Source organism: Aptenodytes forsteri, unplaced genomic scaffold (assembly GCF_000699145.1).
Source record: "Aptenodytes forsteri isolate BGI_AS27 unplaced genomic scaffold, ASM69914v1 Scaffold137, whole genome shotgun sequence".
Classification (NCBI taxonomy): domain Eukaryota; kingdom Metazoa; phylum Chordata; class Aves; order Sphenisciformes; family Spheniscidae; genus Aptenodytes; species Aptenodytes forsteri.
Genome location: NW_008796221.1, coordinates 1708335 through 1729573, shown reverse-complemented (window position 1 = coordinate 1729573; position 21239 = coordinate 1708335). Strand labels below are relative to the sequence as shown.

Genomic DNA, 21239 nt, shown 5'->3' with positions numbered 1-21239 from the left:
CCCAGCCCAGCACCGTGTTCCCGCCGGCCGCTGCGCTGGTGATCTCAGTAAGCTCATAACCTGCGCTGCGTTCAAGGGATCCTCGTCCGGTGCCCTCCGCAGGGAGCGTGTCCGGTCGGTCACTGCTGGTGGCTGGGAGGTTGGCGTAGGGCCTCTCCGTCCCTCCCTCGGTTCTCTCTCGTTAGCTCAGTGCCCGGAGTGTTTCAGTGTTGGGCGCCTACGGTTACCTGATGGAAGATCGCTGGTGATCTCAGTAAGCGTTAGTCATAACCTGTACCAGAAAAGCTGTTAAATAGCGATCTGAACGTGCGTTCCCGGCCAGATGTCATGGTCAAAAGAGTTAATGTAGCTTTGGGGATGTGTTCCCTGGAAAACTTTGAATGGGAGAACGTGTTTGTAGCTCTTAACAATGATACAAGTTATGAAGTTTTGTGACTTGATACAAGTTATGATATTTTGAAATACTATGCAGGAAACTGCACTTCACAGGCATATAGCCATATTTTAGTTTCTGCTTGATATTTCAAAATACCATCAATTTCTCAACTTTCTTCCTGAAGCGTGAATAGCAGACCCAGTCGTTGTATCATTGCAAAGAGCTACAAACACATTCTCCCATTTAAAATCTTCCAGGGGATACATCCCCAAAGTCACATTAACTCTTTTGACCATTACGTCAGGCTGGGAACGCATGTTCAGATGATTATTTAACAATAACATTCTCTGCTCTCATCCCTAAACTGTTCTCACAGAGTAATTCAGTTTCTTATGTTCTTTATGTAAGAATGATGTGTATTATTAGTTCTCAGAGAACTAGAACTCTATACTTCAAACCATTTACCTGAATTCAGCAAAATAATCCTGCTCATTGTTTAACGTCTTCCATTCTCAGTTACCCATAAGCACTAACGGGTGGTGGTTGTGTTTCTCTAGTTACAAACTAACTCTTTCAGTCCAACTGTTCATATCTCTCTGAACTTCCTATTTTGCAACTTTGCTGAGTCCTTTGGGGGTAAAATGCTTTTGACCCGCCTTAATTACACAGGGTCTATGAATAGTTGCAGTTAATTAATTTGCAGGCAACTGCAGGCACGTGGAAAACCGAGGACACTGTGGAGAATGTGCTTCTGACTTTTTTTTTCTTTTGTTTTTTTTTTTTTTAAATGATGTGGAGAGGATTGTTGTTGCTTTATATTTGGGTGGATTCCCATCATGGTCATTCATAAAGTGTCTGAAGAAAAAGGCAGATTCTGTCTGTATGCCAAAATGGAAAGTGACACCTGACCCTCATGTGAGCTTAGAGCAGGAGAGCACGGAGACTTGACTGTGGAGCGTATGGCATACAGTCGTGTAGGAAGGCTGGTGGTGGACTGACTTTTTGATTTGCATGGAATCACATGAAAATTGATAGAGTTTATAAACCACCACCCTCAGTCATCTCTAGGGCTAATTTCACTACTGTAAATACTGCCCCTGTAGTATAACTCCAAGCCTCTCTTAAAATTTGTTGTGACTGCAGTCTTTTTGGCTTGGTTCCATCTCAGGTTTACTAAGGTCAGACTTATTTATATGTATGGTCTGGAGATTGATTTTTGATTTGTCAGGAGGGCACGTTTGTCTCCTTTTATGTGGTTTTTAGTACAGGTTTAGGTAGATGTTAATGTTGCATATGATTTGCCCCTCTTGCAATCAGAGAGTTTTGTAGTAATAATTTCCATTATGAAGCCACATGTAAATCTTGATGTGTTTTCTGTGGAGATTTTTCACTAATAAAATGGTTCTATAGCTGAAAACTGGGAGGAAATGAACTTTTAGTTTGTAGAGGGTTTTATTATTCACACAGTAACATGCTGTTTTGTAATGTTAGAGATTTTAGTGAATAAATCTGTCTTTGGAAGCTTATTTATTTCAAAGCATTTGTTTTTAATATTCCCATGGCTTTTATTCTTTAACATGCCATCTTTTGCATTTTTCTTTAAATTTATCAGCCTTGTACTTTAGTAACAGTTAAGAATTGACTGATTGGATTTTGGGTGACAAGGGTACATAGCAGATTCAATCTTTGCAGATGTTTCTGTGAGAATTTTTTTTTAAGAGATAAATGAAGAAATGATAAATCAGAAAAGAGATAATTTAAAAGCAGTGTAGATTCTCATTGTGGAGTTAACTTTTTTTTCTTGTTTTAATTCCTGATCAGAAAAATAAGTCAGCCTAAGTTAGCCTAGGCCTGAAAAAGAGCTCCTGTTTGGCAAATCTATGATTTTTATTAAGTTACTTTTTAGTATACACTTCAATTTCAGCTTCATTATTTCTAGTGGTATGTGGGATTCTTTGAAATGGAAAACTGTTGGAACATTTAATTTCTGTTCATTATTGACTATTTAATACATAGAAAAAACCAAAATGTTTTATTATTTTTGTGATAACTCTGTCTTTTCCTTTAGTATTCAACATGTGTATGGAGCTCAGCATCCGCCTTTTGATCCATTATTGCATGGAACGTAAGTTAACCTAATATTCAAATATTCCAAGTAATTTGGATCTCCTCTGCCTTCTCTCCTCTCTTTCTTCCCTGTTAGCTATAAAGTTTATTGTTAATCTTCCTTTTTCAATATTTGTCATAATCTTGAATTCTCTATTCTGACTTCTTTTTTGTGACTTCCTGGTGCTTACCATATTGGGAGCAACAAATCAGCTATTCAGTTCTTAACTAACATAGATTGCCAACTTTTATTATCTGTTTGCAGTGCCTTATAAATTGGAAATTGTATGGTAAATACTAATCTTAATTTAGCAGGTGAAACTTACAACTCAGGTGTAAGTGGCTTTCCTGCATGCATCTTTCTGTTGATGGACTGCCTTTATTTGTCTGTCTATAAGAGAAAAGAGTCGGGTTGTGGTGTAGATCATTTTAGGCAAAGGTGGACACGGCTTGTGAGTGAGAAGACGGTAGGTAGAATAGATTTTACAGGGATTTAAGAGTTTAGTGCCTTAGATCATGATTATTGGATATCAGAACACAATGTATGTGACAGTGTCAACATTATGCTAAACAACATGAGTAACCAAATAAATTTCATGCTGATAACCCACAACTAATGCAAGTGAATGACTTTCATCTCCTTATGGCTGAGTTGTTTAGCAAAATGCTGCATTCTGGCAGCTTCTGCTTTTTCTATTTTGCTTTATTGTCTTTTTTTTTTGAAAGACAGTTTGTTTTAAGCTTTGTCAAGGACAAAGTTGTTTCTGGTTTGTTGGTAGATTTCACAGCTGCTTTGAAGCCAGCATTGCTGTTGAAACATTGGTGTATGTGAGAATTTTGGGAAAATTGTATGACCAATGAAATGAATGGCCCAAAGCAGTAGGGACAAAAAATAATGTTAGAAGGAAAAGTATTGGCTTGGAAAGAGGTCATACTTCTAGTGGATTTTTTCAAGGGCTTGTTTGAAATGGCACAAGAAGTAAATATGTGCTAGTTAATTTTCAGATGATACAGAGTTCAAGGCAGTTGAAATGTGTGGCCTTGAGGACTGAAGAAAAAGGAATGGGATGAATTTGTTCAAAATGTGGAGTTACAAAGAGAGACCCAGTTACAAAAACTAGAAGCTTATTGCTTGAAATGATGACAGAAGAGGAGAAAGACCTTGCTGTTCTAGAAAGTGATGACAATTTGGGCAAAGTGTTAGTGTTGTAGCACCTGTTAGGAAAGATATTCCCTGTAACGCATAACAGAAACATTACTGACATTGTATGAAGACTTTGTGAGAACTTTTTCTGATTTCCAATTCTGGCTGCCTTGTCTTAACAGAATAAAGTTCAACTAGCACAGGTTGAAAGACAGGGATGGTCAGAAAGGGCAATTAAGGTAATGGGAGTAACTTTTTCCCAGTCTGCTCTCAAACCCCCCCCCCCACCTTCTCTCAACCTAATGCCTTATTTAGCTGAAATCTGAAGGGAGATGTGGTTGCTCTGCATTACTGTAAGTGAGAACAAGTGCTAAGCTAGGGAGGGATACTTGGTTCATCTCTCTTACACTGCATGTTGACAGAGGGGAAAAAAGGTTAGGAGCTGATCAGGGTACGCTTAGACTAGTAACTAGAGGAAATATCCTGCCTATGAGAAGAGCAAAGTTCTGAAGCAAATTTGTGCTGGAGTGCCTGAATGGGGAGGAATGACAGATCTAATGAGTTTTAAAGTGAGACTTGATTTGTTTATGACAGTGATTGTGTTACACGATTGCTTATGATGACTTAGGAGTAGACCTGATGACCTGATTACTGTTCCTGTGTTGTTATGCACCAATTGCATTGAAAGGCCCAAAATCTCTGCAGAAGTTCACAAAGCAAGAGAAGTGCGATGTGTCCTGTCTATCTTATAAACTTTTCCAGTAGTGTTCATTTTATTTGACTTTGGGGTTGGTCTTTTTTTTGGTGGTTTTTTTTTTCTCTTTTCTTAAGACAAGGGAAGGAAGGATTTGTTCAGCTTCTGTTCAAAGCCAAGAAGAGTCAGTTTTTACCTGCCCTTGTTCTCAGACATATCCAGCTGAATGTTATCATGGGTGGATGTAACATGAGTGGAGGGAGATAAATATTTGCTACCTATATAATGTCAAGCATGGACTTTTGTTTTTTGGCCCTATCCATAGTGTTTTGTTTACTCCATTACTAGTTCTTTAAATATTGTTTATTTTTGAACAGCTTGATAAAACCAGGTTCAAAGCCACCTACAACGCCAGTGAAACTAAAGAAAGTCAGCACCTTCCAAGAATTTGAAAGTAAGACAAGTGATGCTTGGGATCTTGGGGATGATGATGATGAACTCTTAGCAATAGCTGCTGAAAACTTAAATACAGAAGTGGTCATGGAAACGGCTCACAAAGTAATTCAGAATCACAGCAAGTTACAGGAACAGCATAAATTTCAGGAAGAACATCTACAGGAAGAAAAACAATTAGAATCTGCAGAGCTAACTTCAATTGCATGTGGTGATAATAGGCTTGTTAAATCAGTCAGTGAAGGTCATACATCAAGTTCATCAGGTATGTTAAAAAATGAAAAAGATGTTGAAAATCAAATGAGGAGAGCTATAATAATTGCCCTTTAGGACATTAACACTTTCCCAACCTCTTCTTAATACCACAGGATAATATTATTAATCAATATTGATTTATTTGAGGGAGATAATGCATGCCATACTAAATCATAAAGCATGTATGTGAGAAATACATGGGTGAGGGAAGAATAATTAAACTTTTTTGTTTTCAGCCTTAATACATCCTCAGTTTTGGAAGGAAGTTGCACTATTGAATGTATTTTAATGGTTAACTGCACCAAGATGTATGCAATTAATAGTATTCCTACTATTGTGAAAAATTGTTATTAAAATGCAACTGTATAAAGTATATTGAAAAACTGGAGAAAACCATGCATGTGGAGTGGGAAGTTCATCCTCATGTGATCTGGTCTGTTTTTTATGTATAAAGTTTAAAGTAACCAATTGCAATGATTTCCCAGTCTTTTTTTTTTTTTGTTGTAGAATGGTGAGGGGGATAGAAACAGCTTTCAGTAGCACAGAGATTTTAGAAACCAATTAACCTTGCTGTTAGTATGATCTCTAATTGATGTGCTTTAATTGTGGAATACTGCTTGGAAGAGGAATGGTCCTCCTGCTAAATCGAAGTCATTTAAAGTCCAAACTTGTGCTATACTTGAGCTTACACTTCTCCAAAACATAATTCTATTTTAAATTTACAAATTAAATTCAAGTTATTAGTAGCCTTCTCACTAGTTGAGGCTAACTGTTACACTTCTTTTTCCCTTCAGATAATGCTAGTGAAAATTCTTCCATGCAGAGATCACAGTCCCTTCCACAAACTTCCACACCTCCCTTGGTGAGTGGAATGGCAGACTATAATACCTCAGTTACTCCTGCATTAACTGAAAGAGAAGCATCCCGATTAGACAAATTTAAGCAGCTGCTTGTTGGCCCCAATACAGATCTCGGTGAGTATTTCTTATAGGAGCTATGACTTATGTCTAAATTATTCTTTAACTATAAAATTTTTCTGTTTGATATACTGTTCTGCCGGATGGTTTGGTTAGGATCTAATCCTTTCAACACTTAGAATTGATCTTGTAAAAGAGAGAATGTAATTGAATGCTTGTAGTACTCATGTTTGTAATATGCAATTTGCATACATCTTACTAATACATAGGGTGTTAGATGGCTTCTTGTTCTTTTCTTTCTCACATTATTTCTTCCTACTGGACTGATCTCTGGAGAAAAAACAAAGTATAATTAGCTGTGTTTAGTGTTAATGCCTCGTAATGGAACAGCATGCAGTATAAGAATGATTTGCACACTTAGACGTATGAATGTGAAAAACGATGAGGCGTGGAAGTATTACTGCTTGTCTACTCAGTGAGCATTCTTCGTGTTCACAGATTGATACAGTAGTTCTGTGTCTCATCTGTGAATGCTGACAACATTTTAATGTGAAAACAAATGTATTGTCAGATAACTTGACTGTTCCCTTTGTGCACTGGATTTTAACTGCTGAATAGTAAACACAAGTGCTGAAAGGGTATCACAGAATCAAATGGCAAGTGAAAATCTGGAGCAAGTAGAAATAGTACACTGCATTTGGAGAACTTGGCTGGTCACTTAGAAGTAGGAGTTTATGTCAAAATAATTAATAAACAAAATCGACTTTGAGTTAGACCATTCTGGAAGGTATCTGCAGGAAACTCTTAGGGAAGGAAGTAGAAACTGCATGTTTGCAGTTCTTGAATTGATGCTTTCCTGCCCTGTAGTTGTCATGAGACTTCTTCTTCAGTATAATACGGTCCAAGTTGTGGCTTTTTTTTTCTGTGCTGTGTCTTATTGTGAAATTGATGCTAGCAAAGTAGAACTATGGAAACAATACTAACTAGATGAGACTTTACACCTCAGTGAGTTATAGGACATTCTTATAAAATGCAACTGTGAATAAACTCTGAGGTGTTAAACTACATATCATTTTTAAGCTTTTATAAAATAAATATCATTTTTTCTCCCTTTGATCTAACAGATGTTATGACCAATGTGATTGTGACTGACATGAAAACTTGTAACTTTTAAGAATGTTGTAATTGTTGAAATCTTTGTTACATAAGGTTACAAAGTCAGAGGGAAGACAAAGTTTAATTTAAACCTATCCATTTTACTTTTGCTGTCTAATTAGATGGGAACACTTTCCCAGTAAATCAAACTTAGGGATTAAAGTAAAATATTTTGGAAGGGAGTGAAAGAAAATTTCCACTCTTACTAGGAGTGCAGTCACTCCTAGTATTTGTATTTCTGTTGACTTTGTTTTCTTGATTATAGTTTTGCATGTTGTTAAAAGAGATTGTGTGACAAGTCCTTTCAAAGCAATATAAAAGTTAATCTGTGGAACTGAAACAATGTCATGCACGTTTTCAACTCGAGGCTTTTCTCTTATCATAACGTGAGAAATCAACATAGACTAAGAACACAAAGTAATACAAATGACCTTGAAATCCTTTCAGTCACACTTGAATAATAATTATCCTATAAAGACAGCGTAAAATGCGATGTTAGTTTTGTATGCCAACTAAAGGTTGTGAAAGAGTGTGTTCTTTCACAAAAAAACTCTCAATGGATTATGTATATAAATTTGGAGGTGAAGATTATTTTAGCCATTGAAGTCCACTAATAGATTTTGGAGTTGGGTTTGGTCCATAGGTTGGATATTGTGAAGTTGTGGAAATAGGTAGGTTCTATCCACCCCATCAAACTATACACTGAGCAAAATAATATACCAGATATAGTCTGCAATTGGGATATGAATCCACTGGTAAATATTACATAAATATATAATGACAGAACCTTTCTCAAAGTTTCTGTGTACAGTTTTATCCAGCAGACGCTTACACAAATGAATAGTTATTAGAGCAAGGCACAATCTGAGAACACAAACTAGGAGAGGAAGTAAGAAAAAAAAAAACAAACCCAGAATTCTCAGAATATAAAAGAATTAATTTTTTTAGGTTACTTAACTCTTATTTATGAGCCTATTTCCATGGCTCAAAAGTGCCCTTAACTAATTTTCTAATGTTTTGTAGAGCTGAACTAATAAACTCACTCTTGTCATTTATATTTGCCCTTGTAGTTGTTCTGAGTCTTCCCTTAAGCCCTCCTAACACACTTTACTTCTCTGTCCTGCAGGCATTTTTGTTGTTTGCATGATAAACAGATGCAAACAACATGCCTTATTTCCATTTGGCATTTGCTATTGCTATGCTGTTATTACCTCTAATATAAATGGGGAAAGTATAATGTGAATTGGATGTCAAGAGTAGTTAGCTATGTGAAAAAAACCAAAACAAAACAGTTCCTATAGAAATGTTACTTCTATGTATATATGATTTGTGCTGCAGGAGAGAGGTATTCAAGAGCCCTGACAATATACCTTCAAGTAGTAATATAATGCAAAGAATGGGGAGGTAATCTCATAAAGTTAAAATTGCAAAATGAAAGCTGCTAAACAAGCTGAACCATGTTACAGCAAGAAATGTGGGTTGGTAGAAGGAGCCTGTTGTAAGAAGCAGTTTTGGTTGGAGAGGGACTTGAGGACTGACCCCTGTCAACTAGATCATATTGAGGTATACTGGGTGCAAATTCAGGAAGCAGGATGGGACTGGAGGTACCAATACAGCTGTGTTTAGTAGACAACTGCAGAGTAGGCTGTAGGGCCTATGTGTCTGCATAGCCTCCCACTCCTGGTACTGCTTGCCAGGTTTATTCAGAGAGAACAATTTATGCTAGCTGTTTTGTGCAATCAACCTGTGCTTATGCTTGCCTTGCAGTCAATTTGATGTAGATTTACTTCATTTCAGGCCTTGTCTTTCCTTGTAACGGACCTTGGGTTACTGAATGAAGATGGGCTCTGTGCTTGCAGAATCTTTTGCAAACGTTTGGTTGCTTTAAGAGGAGGGGAAGGGACTTTAACAAAGCAGTGTAGAGAGTGTATCTCTGAGACAGAATTTCTCATTCCTTCAACAGATCACCATTTACATATTTAAGAGGGACAGTACTGTTATGTCTATCTGGCTTCCGATTTAAATTTAATTCCATTAAATTTGTTCGACTTGTGTTTTTTAGTAGTCTTGTACAATGTTTTAGGGAGCTGTTTGCTGTGCAAACACAATGTAAACAAAATATGTTGATAAAAATCAGACTGACTTATAACAACAAACAAGTTATCTCATACTTGTAACCTCAGCATAGCAGATGTATGATGGGTTTTGTAATATCAATTTAAAGAATAGCTTATTAAAACACTTCCTTAACTCCCTCTTTATCTTCAACTCAACTAATTTTCTGCTTTTTTTACACACGTATAGCTAATGACTATGTAATTGGATGTCAGGAACATGTTTGTTTAAATCAAACAATAACCAACAGTAAGCCTGGTGTACTGTTTTCTCTTGATTTAATAAAGCTTCATAATATTGTAATGCTACTGTTACACAACATGGCACATGTATATCAAATTTTACAAAGTCAAAACAACTAATTTCTTAAGAGGTAAAGTTGTTCTACATGTCAAGGTGACTTTTCTTTCTGCTTAATCACAATGTATTCCAAGTTGAACAAAATAACATATTGAAGTTTTAGCATACTACCTTGGTAAAAATAATAGAAGACCCTGTAAAAGCATCCATGAAAATGGTAAAGCATTCCTATCTTAACTTGCTCATATTGCTGTATCCTATATTCACCTTCAAAAGCTCCGTTTCTTTGCACTTTTTTAAACTCATCTATTTCTCTTACTCATTCTAAAAAAAATCTAAAAAGAAAACCTTTGCAGAGAGCACAACAATCTGCTGAGTGGGGTGCTGTCTCTTAGCCAGTCCTTTGCTATAGAAGTAGTAGATAATATTGTAAAGTCTTACAGAACATATAAAGAATGGCTGAGCCTTTGACTAATCTGATGACAAAAATTAATTCTGTAATTTTACAGGAATTACAAATGGTGTAATCTCAGATTATCTCATAGCTGGTTATAGCTGGTTGCTCTGTGTACTATAATAAGAGAAATCTAGGGTGGTTCTCTGGAAATGAAATTTAGAAAGGAAACTTAAGAGATCTGACTTCTTTTCCCTACCACAGTGGTTATCTGTATTGTTGCAGCAACTTGAAAAGTAGGATTTTCCTATTTGTGCTTAGAGTTGTTTATACATTCTAGATGTATATTAAACCTGATTAAACATAGTAATTATCTTTTTATGGTTCATAAATACAGTCTGTAACAGCAATCTGTTATGTCCTTTAAAACTGTTTGTCAAAATGATCTTATTGAAAAGTTTCAATAACTTCACAAAATCCATTAATTGAAATGAACTTGATTAATTTTGTTCCCAGCCTCATTAATTTATCTGCACTGAACTGCACATCGATTTATCTCTATGCTCCTAGTTCATCCATGTCACTTAGAATTTTATTGCCCCCTGCAGTTTTGAATTGTCTGTAGTTGATCATGTTAGTGCTTATTCTTCTTCCGGTTTGTTGATACATAGTATAAAGTGAACAACATGTGTCCTACCACTGCTTCATGTGACATGCCATTAGTCATATCTATCTTTTCAAACTATTATCACCAAAAGGTGTCCTCTGATTCCTGTTCTGTTCTAGTTACCTTGTTATCTGCAAAACATGCTTGCCTTTTCAGCTAATAAACAAACCTAATTAAAAAAAAAAAAAGTCAGTACTCTGTCGGTAGGCTTTGGAACATCTTTTTTTTAATTAAAAATCTTTTGAAAAAAATCAGTGCTAAATATCCATAAATGATTCCTTATAGGAGTTGCTTTTTGCAGGACTAGTATTTTGTCATCTTATTTTCTATGGCTTGGTCTCATAACTTGTGGTTTCAGGTAATAAACAGCATTTATTCTGATTACTGCTTTAGTAGGATATTTCAATTTAAGGGTATTAATATATTAGTTTTCATTGTAACTAGGTGATAATAGGTTCTTGAAACAATCTTGAGAGGATTTTGCATAGTTTGTTTCTGGAGGATGTATTTATCTTCTTTTGTTAAGGTATTTGATTGACATAGTAGTCACTGCATTACATAAGTGTTGACATTTTTAACTAGTTTGCTCTGTATTGGACCAGTCTTTAAATTGTTTTCTTTAGTAAACTTTTGCTTTTCTTCCAATTTTTCCTGTTTTCTGTACCTTCTCTGATCTCAGGTTTTCAGTGTGTTGTGTTTTTTTTCAGTTGCTCTTTTATGCCCCTACTCCCTAGTATTCAGAATACTAGTTAAAATAATTAATTTAGTAATTTGGGACTGTAACTCCTGAAAGGCAGATAATGTTGTTAGCATGTATGTTACAGGAATTTTTTTTTTTGCTGAATTTACATTTTCAAAGGAAAAAAAAAGTACAAAGTGTTATTATAGAAATTACAGGAATTACCAAGTGTGTAATTCCTCCAATCTCATATTATCTCATAACAATAGCTGGTTGCCTCTATGCATTATAATAGAATTCTAGGGGGTGTTTTTAGAAATGAAATTAATTTTACTTTATAAATTTCATTTAGAAAGAAAACTTAGGTTGCAAAATTTACAACAAAGTTGTAGTTATTTGCTATACTGTTGATGCTGGGTATATAGCTAGCAAACTTTTCTTAAAATGTATCTGTCAAAAATGAATCACGGGAAGTTAGAAGAATTCCATGATCAGAGACTGGTTATGGTACGGGGTCATATTGAAGGTACTCAATGCGACAGTAATTGTAACTCCTTCTCTTCCTTCAACTATACCTTCAAGATTATCCACGCAAACAAACCAGAATAAAAACCCCTTTGTATTATGTCACTTGTAGTTTAATTTGAGTAATTTTTATCTTATGCTTTTTCAGTTACTTTATTTTTCTCTAGCCATGGGTGTAAAAATTATAGAGCAATCACTAATCATATTGAAGTCCATGTTCCTTGAAAATGAACATTGGTTCATTTTTGTTACTCCATGTGATATTTGCTTTTTCCTAGTTAGATCAGAATAACTTTATCGTTTTCACTTTAGGATACATTGGTGCAGATATAGAAGCCATATACATCTGCCTTATAATGTTTAGAACTGTGCTAGTCATATCTTTTTTCATTTGATTGATCTGAAAACATCAATAAGTATCTGCATCAGTCTCATTTGTGTGTCATGCACACAGCTGTAAAATTTTAGATGCCCTGACATTTAAACAGTTCTTGATTGTAGTGAAGGGCTTTACAGTTATACTTTCTTTTGCTGTCACAGTAAGACCAAGGATTGTGTAAATTTATTTTTTGTTTAGCCAGACATGAGAACATGTGGTAATAGAAAAGCAAAAAAACATTTTTCAGTATCCAACTTCACTGCAATTTAATGCAGACTCTCTAATACTAGTTTTTAAGTTTAGCATTGTTTAGCATGAACATACAGTATCAGATTACAGTTGTCTGGTGTCATATAGATTAAAGCAATTTGAATTGTAAGCTTCGTCTGGTCCCAAGAGAGATTACTACTGAACTGCATGATGTCATTGTTACACAGTTCTGGTATTCTTTGGGACATATTAAACATCTATGTTTTGATTATACTTACTTGATGAAAACTATTCAACCAAGAAATATTTTCCGGAAGTGAATGGTCAACAATTAGTATCATAAAATGGTTTGGGTTGGAAGGGACCTTCAAAGATCATCTAGTTGACATCTCTCAATAGATCAGGCTGCTCAAAATCCCATCCAACCTGACCTTGAATGCTTCCAGAGTTGGGGCATCCGTAACTTCCCTGGGAGACCTGTTCCAGTGTCTCACCACCCACATCATAAAAAAATTCTTCCTTATGTCTAGTCTAAGCCTATCCTCTTTCAGTTTAAAACTGTTACCCTTTGTCCTGTTGTTACAGGCTTTGGTAAAATGTGCCTCTCCATCTTTCTTATAAGCCCACTTTAAGTATTGAAAGGCTTCCCAGAACCTTCTCTTCTCTAGGCTGAACAACCCCAACTCTCTCAGCCTTTCTTCATAGGAGAGGTGTTCCATCCCTCTGATCATTTTTGTGGCCCTCCTCTGGACCCGCTCTAACAGGTCTGTGTCTTTCTTATGCTGAGGGCTCCAGAGCTGGACACAGTACTCCAGGTGGGGTCTCACCAGAGCAGAGTAGAGGGGCAGAATCCCCTCCCTCGACCTGCTGGCCACGCTTCTTTTGATGCAGCCCAGGATACGATTGGCCTTCTGGGCTGCGAGCGCACATTGTCGGCTCATGTCCAGCTTTTCATCCACCAGGACCCCCAAGTCCTTCTCGGCAGGGCTGCTCTCAATCCCTTCATCCCCCAGCCTGTATTGATACGGGGGGACTGCCCTGACCCAGGTGCAGGACCTTGCACTTGGCCTTGTTGAACCTCACGAGGTTCACACAGGTCCACTTCTCCAGCTTGTCCAGGTCACTCTGGATGGCATCCCGTCCCTCTGGCATGTCGACCGCACCACTCAGCTTGGTGTCATCTGCAAACTTGCTGAGGGTGCACTCGATCCCACTCTCTATGCCATTGATGAAGATATTAGATAATACTGGTCCCAGTATGGACCCCTGAGGGACACCACTTGTTACTGGTTTCCACTCAGAATTGAGCCATTGACTGTAACTCTTTGGAAGTGGCCATCCAGCTAATTCCTTATCCGTCTAACAGTCCATCCGTCAAACCCACATCTCTCTAATTTAGTGGCAAGAATGTTGTGGGGGGCTGTATGAAAAGCCTTACAGAAGAACTGTAGTTGGAATCAATACCTTCAAGTAGAAAAAAATGTAGATTTGCATTGTTTTCTTCTAGCAAGGATTTGTTAATTTTGATTTGAGCAAAGACTCCTGTTCCAAGTTCCAAACACCACCTATCATTGAATTAAGTTTTTATTGCAAAAAAAAAGACTAAGATGGAACAGCTGCAGATCCTATTAACAAACAAAATAATCTTCCCCTTTTCTCAGTTCTGAAAAAGGAGCCTGTACCCTAAATTGCATTGTTTTCTTCTAGCAAGGATTTGTTAATTTTGATTTGAGCAAAGACTCCTGTTCCAAGTTCCAAACACCACCTATCATTGAATTAAGTTTTTATTGCAAAAAAAAAGACTAAGATGGAACAGCTGCAGATCCTATTAACAAACAAAATAATCTTCCCCTTTTCTCAGTTCTGAAAAAGGAGCCTGTACCCTAAATCTTTGCCCTTTTTTTTTTTTTTTAATTTTTGGTCAGGAGCTTTGGTATTCAAGTATGACTTGATTAATGAATGGATATGGGACATTGTGGACTGCACAGAAGAGCCCTAGTTCCAAGGTTCTGGACTTCTTCCAGGAAATACTTGCCCATCAATTGAGGAGCTCTTATCTGATTTTTGTTAATATCAATTGCAGCAGCAGAGCACAGAGAGTAAAACTGTTTCTTTTTGTGCTGAAGTCCACAGAGAGCATTCTAGGTTAAAACTGTTGATCTGAACACCACTCAGAAATGTGCTCTTAGTATAGTCTTTAAAACTCCCATGTTATACTCATGGCAGTAGGTTCCTTTCAGCAAGATGTTCTGAACTAATTCTGTTTCCAAATGGATTTGGATGTAGAGCATTACCGTGGGACTGTAATTTCAGTTGATGCTAAGGGATTACTGTTTAAAAAAGAAATTCCAAAATTATCATCCAAATTACTGCGTACACACAAAATTACCTTGGTAGTTAGTACTAATTAATCATTGAAAAGAATGAGAATTAGACAGCATTCTACTAAAAATTGCAAAATTCATTAATTAAAAGGGTTTTTTTGCATGTCGGATAGTTTTAGCAGAGTTTTTAGAAGATCATATACCCCTTATTGTATTGATTTGTGATCAGCTGTTCAAAAATCATCTTTAAGCCTGAGCCATGTGGTGAACAATATGATTCAGAGGGATATTTTACTCTGGGTGAGCTGGGAGAAAGAAAGGATTATATCATGAAGTATTCTTGCAGTTTTTCTGTTTGTTTTTTTTAAATTTATTTTTCTTCGGTGTGCTGTCTCCCTTTCTTTCGTGATAGCGTCATGGAAGCTGAACTTACACAGACACTATGTGCAACCAGCATTATCATAGTAAAAGAGGCTTGGGTGAGAAGTTCAGTGTTCCCTGTGGTAGTCATAGGCTCTCCAAGGGAGCAGCCTCGCCTGGGGACAGCAGGGGAGGAAGTTACTACGAATGTCACCAACAAGGCTATTGAGAACTTTGAACTTTCTATGGGCCCTGAAGCTTTCGAACATCAAGATTAGCAATTTACATGTCATAATGAGTGGCACATCCTGCTTGTAAGTCAGTTTACCAAGACTCAAGGAAGTATAATTCATCCTGTATGTTTTCTTGCCACCATCTCTTCCACTGTTAAAAAAATAGAAACTTAATTCATAGTTAGTTACTTCATTTGCAGCGACTTGAATTCGTGCATCCATTGGGAAATTGGCATATTAATCTTTCTGCAAATGTTTTGCCTTATTGTAGGAATTGTGTCATCTCCAGAAAATGGGCTGATACTTTGTCCCTCTGATTTCAGCTTCTTTTGATGGTGAAAAGAACCAGAACCTAAATTATAGTATGAAATTTTCGTAAGTTTCTCTGATTATGTGAATACTTTCTGAAACATCAGTACAGTCTGTTAAATATGTCTCCTTTTCAGGATAGCATTCTTCACACATGCAAACAGATTATAATCTGACTTTTTTTGTGGTATAACTGGAGATTGTTTCGCAATAAAGTATGTCCGCTTCAAACATAGCTCTAAAGAAACATCCTTTGAAATTATAACTTAATAGTTCAGATTTAGAAAGACAGAGTTGTTATTAATTTTCCCAATTGCAAGATGTAACTGAAGAATTCCTTTAAAAAAATACATTTTCTTGAAATCAAGTCTTGCATTTGGAATTTTTTGTTATGTGCACTGCTTTTTCAATATGAAAGCCTAATGCCTATTAAGATAGTTATGTTTGCCAGCTCAAGCTGAAACAGAGGCTGGTATAAATTAAAGGTAGAACCATTGTAGTGGTTTATGTTTGAGAACTACATGTAAGAAAGCTTAAATATGAGAAATGGTTTCTATGAAAATGTACTTCCGAAGTTTGAATCTTGCTTTTATATTTAGAAGAAAGTCCAGAACTAGAAGATATATATATAAAGCAGTTATTGCCTGGGAAAGTAATACAGTGGAGCACATTTCACTGTGTATGTTTGTGCTATGCTGCCTTCCTGATACTAATTATTGGTTAGATATGCCCTCACATGTGTTTTAGCAGTAATGGACATCTACTCTGGAGATGTAATGCGTGTTCGCAGTTAACTGAGAAAACCTTATGTGGATTAGAGGTTATGGGCTAGCCTTTTACAGGAATTTGATGTAATAGAGGTGGGAAATTAGGGAAAAGCTTTTAAACCCTATCCTGAATGTTTAAAGAAATTGTAGCTCTTACTGTTATAATTGAGTCTTTACTCCAATGATTGTGTTGGAAATACTATGTTCAGTTTAGGCATAGATGAGGTTCTTTGACAGCTAGGTGTTTGTTCTTGGTTAATGCTGACAATTAAAATGAGAGTAAAAAGATTTCTCATTGTACATACTAGCGATTTTTCATTTTTTGTGAACTGTGAGCTAAGTTCAGCTTCTCCACCTCCCTTAGTTCTTGACCACAAACTGAAATTCAGCCTTGTTTCCTGTCTTTCCAAATCCATGGAACATTTAGGTGGAATGCACTATGGTCCCAGTAGTCTTCTTGCTTCGGTTTGATTGGCAGACGTTAGCTATCCTTACAGGCAGGAAATACTAAAATGTATTTAGTATGTAAATGCCTGTATTTCAGGCATTGTTAGATGCCTGAAAGTGGCACAGAATTCACGATGTTAATATGAACAGAAAGAGCCAAATTCAGTAGTTAAAAGGCAATCTGTAAACTATTTTGGATGACCAGGCCAATTCATTCGTTCTGCAAGATTGCGTGCTTTTTTTATTTGACTTTCCCAAGCTCAACTTTGAACGCATATGGAGGAAGTGATCCGAGAGCAGAACTGTAGCTTGTTAGGTGTATTCCATGTGAAATTCTTTGCCTGATCAGGATCCTCTTTATTCTGTACATCATGGAGTTTATCAGCAGCTTTTCTCCTAAGCCAAAGATACTGAAGGAAATTATAAAAAGAAAGGAAGTCTTTGCTTTTCTTATGTGGTAAATAAATATATGTTGTAGGTAGACTTACTGGTTTTGTTTTTCTGGTTAATGGGGGAAGCTCTCTAGTACTGGCTCTTGTGAATAATTGCATGAATTTTGTGGCTCAGTAATCGAGACATGTATCTATTAATCCTGATTATTTTAGTTGTGCTTTTCTTGTACTATAGTTTTACTATGAAGGACCAATGGCAGTTAGATTGCATTTTTGAATGTAGAAATTGTATTAGTGTTTTTTTAAAGTCTGTTTATTTAGTTTGTTTTGTAGGAGTCTTTTCTTAAAAACACGAAGCTCTATTATAAGTAAATTTATGCCTTAGTTATTTGTTCCAAATGCATATGAATATTTTTTTGGAAAAAAAAAAGGTAAGGGGATGGAACACAGCTGACATTAATCATAGAATCATAGAATGGTTTGGGTTGGAAGGGACCTTAAAGGTCATCTAGTTCCAACCCCCCTGCCATGGGAGGGACACCTTCTACTAGACCAGGTTGCTCAAAGCCCCATCCAACCTGGCCTACATTGTCCAAAAGTATGCTCAAAGCCCCATCCAACCTGGCCTATATTGTCCAAAAGTAAGTGACTATTACTTGGCTGTTCATTTAAAAACAGGATTTTTCTTGTGGTTGGTCAACAGACTGCAAAATTCCATCTTCTCCCCAAACAGGAGAAATAAATACTGTCTGTTATTTCTAAATAAGTGGGGAAAATTGTCTCTGTTAACTGGTACTGTAAGTGGTATTTCCTATTTTCTCTATTTCTGTATAGAGAGAGAATACCTTAGTTCTACTTGGAAAGTTTTAGATACTGAATGGCTTTAAGGTAAAAACAAAAACAGTTGATGATGCACAGAAATTGAATGTTGCAGGAGAACTATGAAAAACTATGCCACTTAAAATCTGCTGCTGGCACAGTTGTTCTCTGTTACTTAATTTCATAATTTACACTATTGGCTTCACTTGTTGCAATTGTTTCTTAATGGTTTTACTAATCTTCCTTTTGCCTTAGTTTTCCTAATCTTCTGTTCACTTGCTTTCTCATATCTTCTAAGACCAACCTCATCTACTTCTGCTTCTCCAACTTTCTACGTGAAATAGCAGACAAGGTGTACTTTCCTGCTCTTTTCTAGCAAAGGTCCTGAAAAGGGTCTTACTCTGTATTTACAACATTGGATTGGACTTTATTTTCTGTTTTCTGCACGCATTCAGAATAACTCTCTCTTCCATTGAGAAGATTAAGGGCAGTGTTTGCTTGAAAAAAAATTTAATGAAGTGCCTAACAGAGCTATTATTCATTTTGGAAACCAGTTGCTGTGGTTGCCATAGTAATAACAAGCCCTCTATTAAAGCTATCTTCTATATGTACTGCCTGCGTTGTAACATGCTGTTGGGGGAGCTGCAGTTCTGTGAATCTATGCTCTTGCAAGAATCTTCCAGCTTTGTATAGCTAAATTATCCAAGGAGTTTGTTATAGGAACATAAAACATGTAAATGTAGTTTATCATAACTATCGTGGAGCAGTTCATGCAGGCCATCACTTCATGTAGCCGTTTACAGTAATCTCAGTGAAATAACAGCTGTATCAAAAATGAATAATGCATACAGAGAGATTTTGAACTCCTTTAATATTTCTTGACTTACTTTTTATTTATTTGTAACTGATAGAATGATGAGCTTGTAGTTCCAAGAAAAATACTTGCAGACTTGGTTGTTTCCCCTCGTGTATTTTAGGTGTAATGGGTAATAGCTCTAGTAATAGCTTGTGGGGTTAGAAAGCTGGTAAATTAATGGCATGTTTTCTTTGTAGAATGCCCCATGAAATATTTATGAAATATGAAGAATCTTTAAATCTACTGCAGTAAAAGGATACTGTCCTAAGATTTCTTTTAGAATAATTGCTTTAAACTTCTGCAGAGAGAAGAAACATATAACTGAATGTATTGTAATAAACCAGATAAACCAAATTTTTCCAAAATTAAGTGAATTGTAACAATTTGAAGCATTTACATACCACATTATCCCTTCATAGTAAGATATGCTAACCCAACAATGTTTCTGCAAAAAATAAATGCTGTCTCCTAAGCAGAAGTGACAGTTGGCTAGTGCTATCAAATGGAGATATTTTTGGTCTAAAATCTATGGGGATTTATAAATATTTTGATACTTATTGGTCACAGCATTATGTAAAAAAAAAAAAAAAAAAGACAACTGGAAGACAGAGTAGCAATTGGGGTTCAAAGCGTTGCTTCAGAAAGTATCCTTTCAATCTGGGACAGGGTTTATAGAGAAGGTTTTACAAATGCTGCTCTTGGATCTGGCTAACTTCAGCTCTGAATCAGTAGGTTAAACTTAATTCTGTGCTCGCATTTTTAGCAAGTGATCATGTCTGTGATAAGAATGTTTTACAACTGCTCATTTTCAAAATAATTGTTCTGGAATGTTAAGAAAATGTTAATTATATTGAAGCAAGGATATTTTTGCAGTACTATCTTGATTAAAAATGTGTGTCTGATTTGTAGGTGGCATTAAAACTCCTTTGTAGAAATCCTGTGCTGGGGAGCATGTTCTCCAGCTCATAACTAGGACATCTAATTCCTTGGGAAATTTACAAGGAGAAAGAGTTAGTATAATGACAATAAATTGAAATTATGTTTTGACTAGGGAGAATGTAACATTTCAACCAATGACATAGTTTAATGGTTAATTAGATATTAAATAGAGGACAAGTTTCAAATATAAGTGCAAGTACGTTTCCTTGGTACTCTCAAAGTCTTGGTTGAGGATCGATTTCTTCCGATGCCTTGATTTAAAGTGTTGCAAACTATAGGATAGACATATATAGTCAAATAGGTTTTTACAAGACAGCAATTTCCAAATTTGAAACCTTTACACCTGTCCTTCTATACTGCTACATTCTATACAATAAAAATCAATAAACTTACTGTGTGGTTGGAGTCTATTTGTACCCTACACAGCAGAAAGGTGGTAGCTTTAGATTTGTTCTTTATTTGCCCATAATTTCATTCTTTCCTGTTTGGCTTCATTAAAAACAAAATCGAGAACACTCTAATAGCCAAGGGCTAATTTGGGAAAAAAGGCATGTCCATGGCATCATGGGTATAGAAATACTGTGAATACTAAAAAAACCCAAAACCAAACAAACCGCAAAACAAAACCAAAACCCCCAAATAAAAAAATAGCCCCCAGCACTTTAATAATATAAGTCTTTTCTTCAGAACTATTGTGAAGGGGTATCAGCGTGGCCAAGACACTGTTGTGAATGAAAACAGGGGATAACAAAGCTGTGAGGTTCAGATGAGCATTTCTTTGGAAGAAAAACTAAAATTCAGCCTTCTTTTGGTGTAAAATATTAGGCATTCCTACTTCTGTGTAAACAATTATAGAAATCAATGTAGAGGAAATCAGTAGTTAATAAAAATTCTTCTATTTTCCCCAATTATAGTTGCATTTGGATAGATGCTCTAGGAATGTTCCCCTCAAAGAAGTAATATCAAGTAAATTGGATTTTGTATTCATCCTTTCCCTTAATTATGAACAATAATAGATCATAAAATCATAGAATAGTTTGGGTTGGAAGGGACCACTAAAGGTCATCTAGTCCAACCTCCCTGCTGTGGGCAGGGACGTTTTCAACTAAATCAGGTTGCTCAGAGCCCCGTCCAACCTGACCTTGAATGTTTCCAAGGATGGGGCATCCACCACCTCTCTGGGCAACCTGTGCCAGTGTTTCACCACCCTCAGTGTCAAAAATTTCTTCCTTAGATCTAGTCTAAATCTACCCCCCTTTAGTTTAAAGCCATTCCCCCTTGTCCTGTTGCAACAGGCCCTGCTAAAAAGTTTGCTGCCATCTTTTTTATAAGCCCCCTTCAGCCTACTGATAGACTGCAAGAAGGTGTCCCCAAAGCCTTCTCTTCTCTAGGCTGAACAACCCCAACTCTCTCAGCCTTTCTTC

At 36.3% G+C, this 21239-nt stretch overlaps 1 protein-coding gene across 1 annotated transcript in view; it reads left to right on the top strand.

The window, feature by feature from the left end:
- Positions 1 to 1212: 1212 nt before the first annotated feature.
- The window catches only part of TBC1D22A (TBC1 domain family member 22A), a 191380-nt gene continuing 171353 nt past the window's right edge, over positions 1213 to 21239 (top strand). The window contains exons 1-4 of the mRNA XM_009289079.1: positions 1213 to 1256; positions 2445 to 2501; positions 4698 to 5038; positions 5823 to 6002. Coding sequence (XP_009287354.1) covers positions 1213 to 1256; positions 2445 to 2501; positions 4698 to 5038; positions 5823 to 6002 — 622 coding nt within the window. The remainder of the gene's footprint in view (positions 1257 to 2444; positions 2502 to 4697; positions 5039 to 5822; positions 6003 to 21239) is intronic.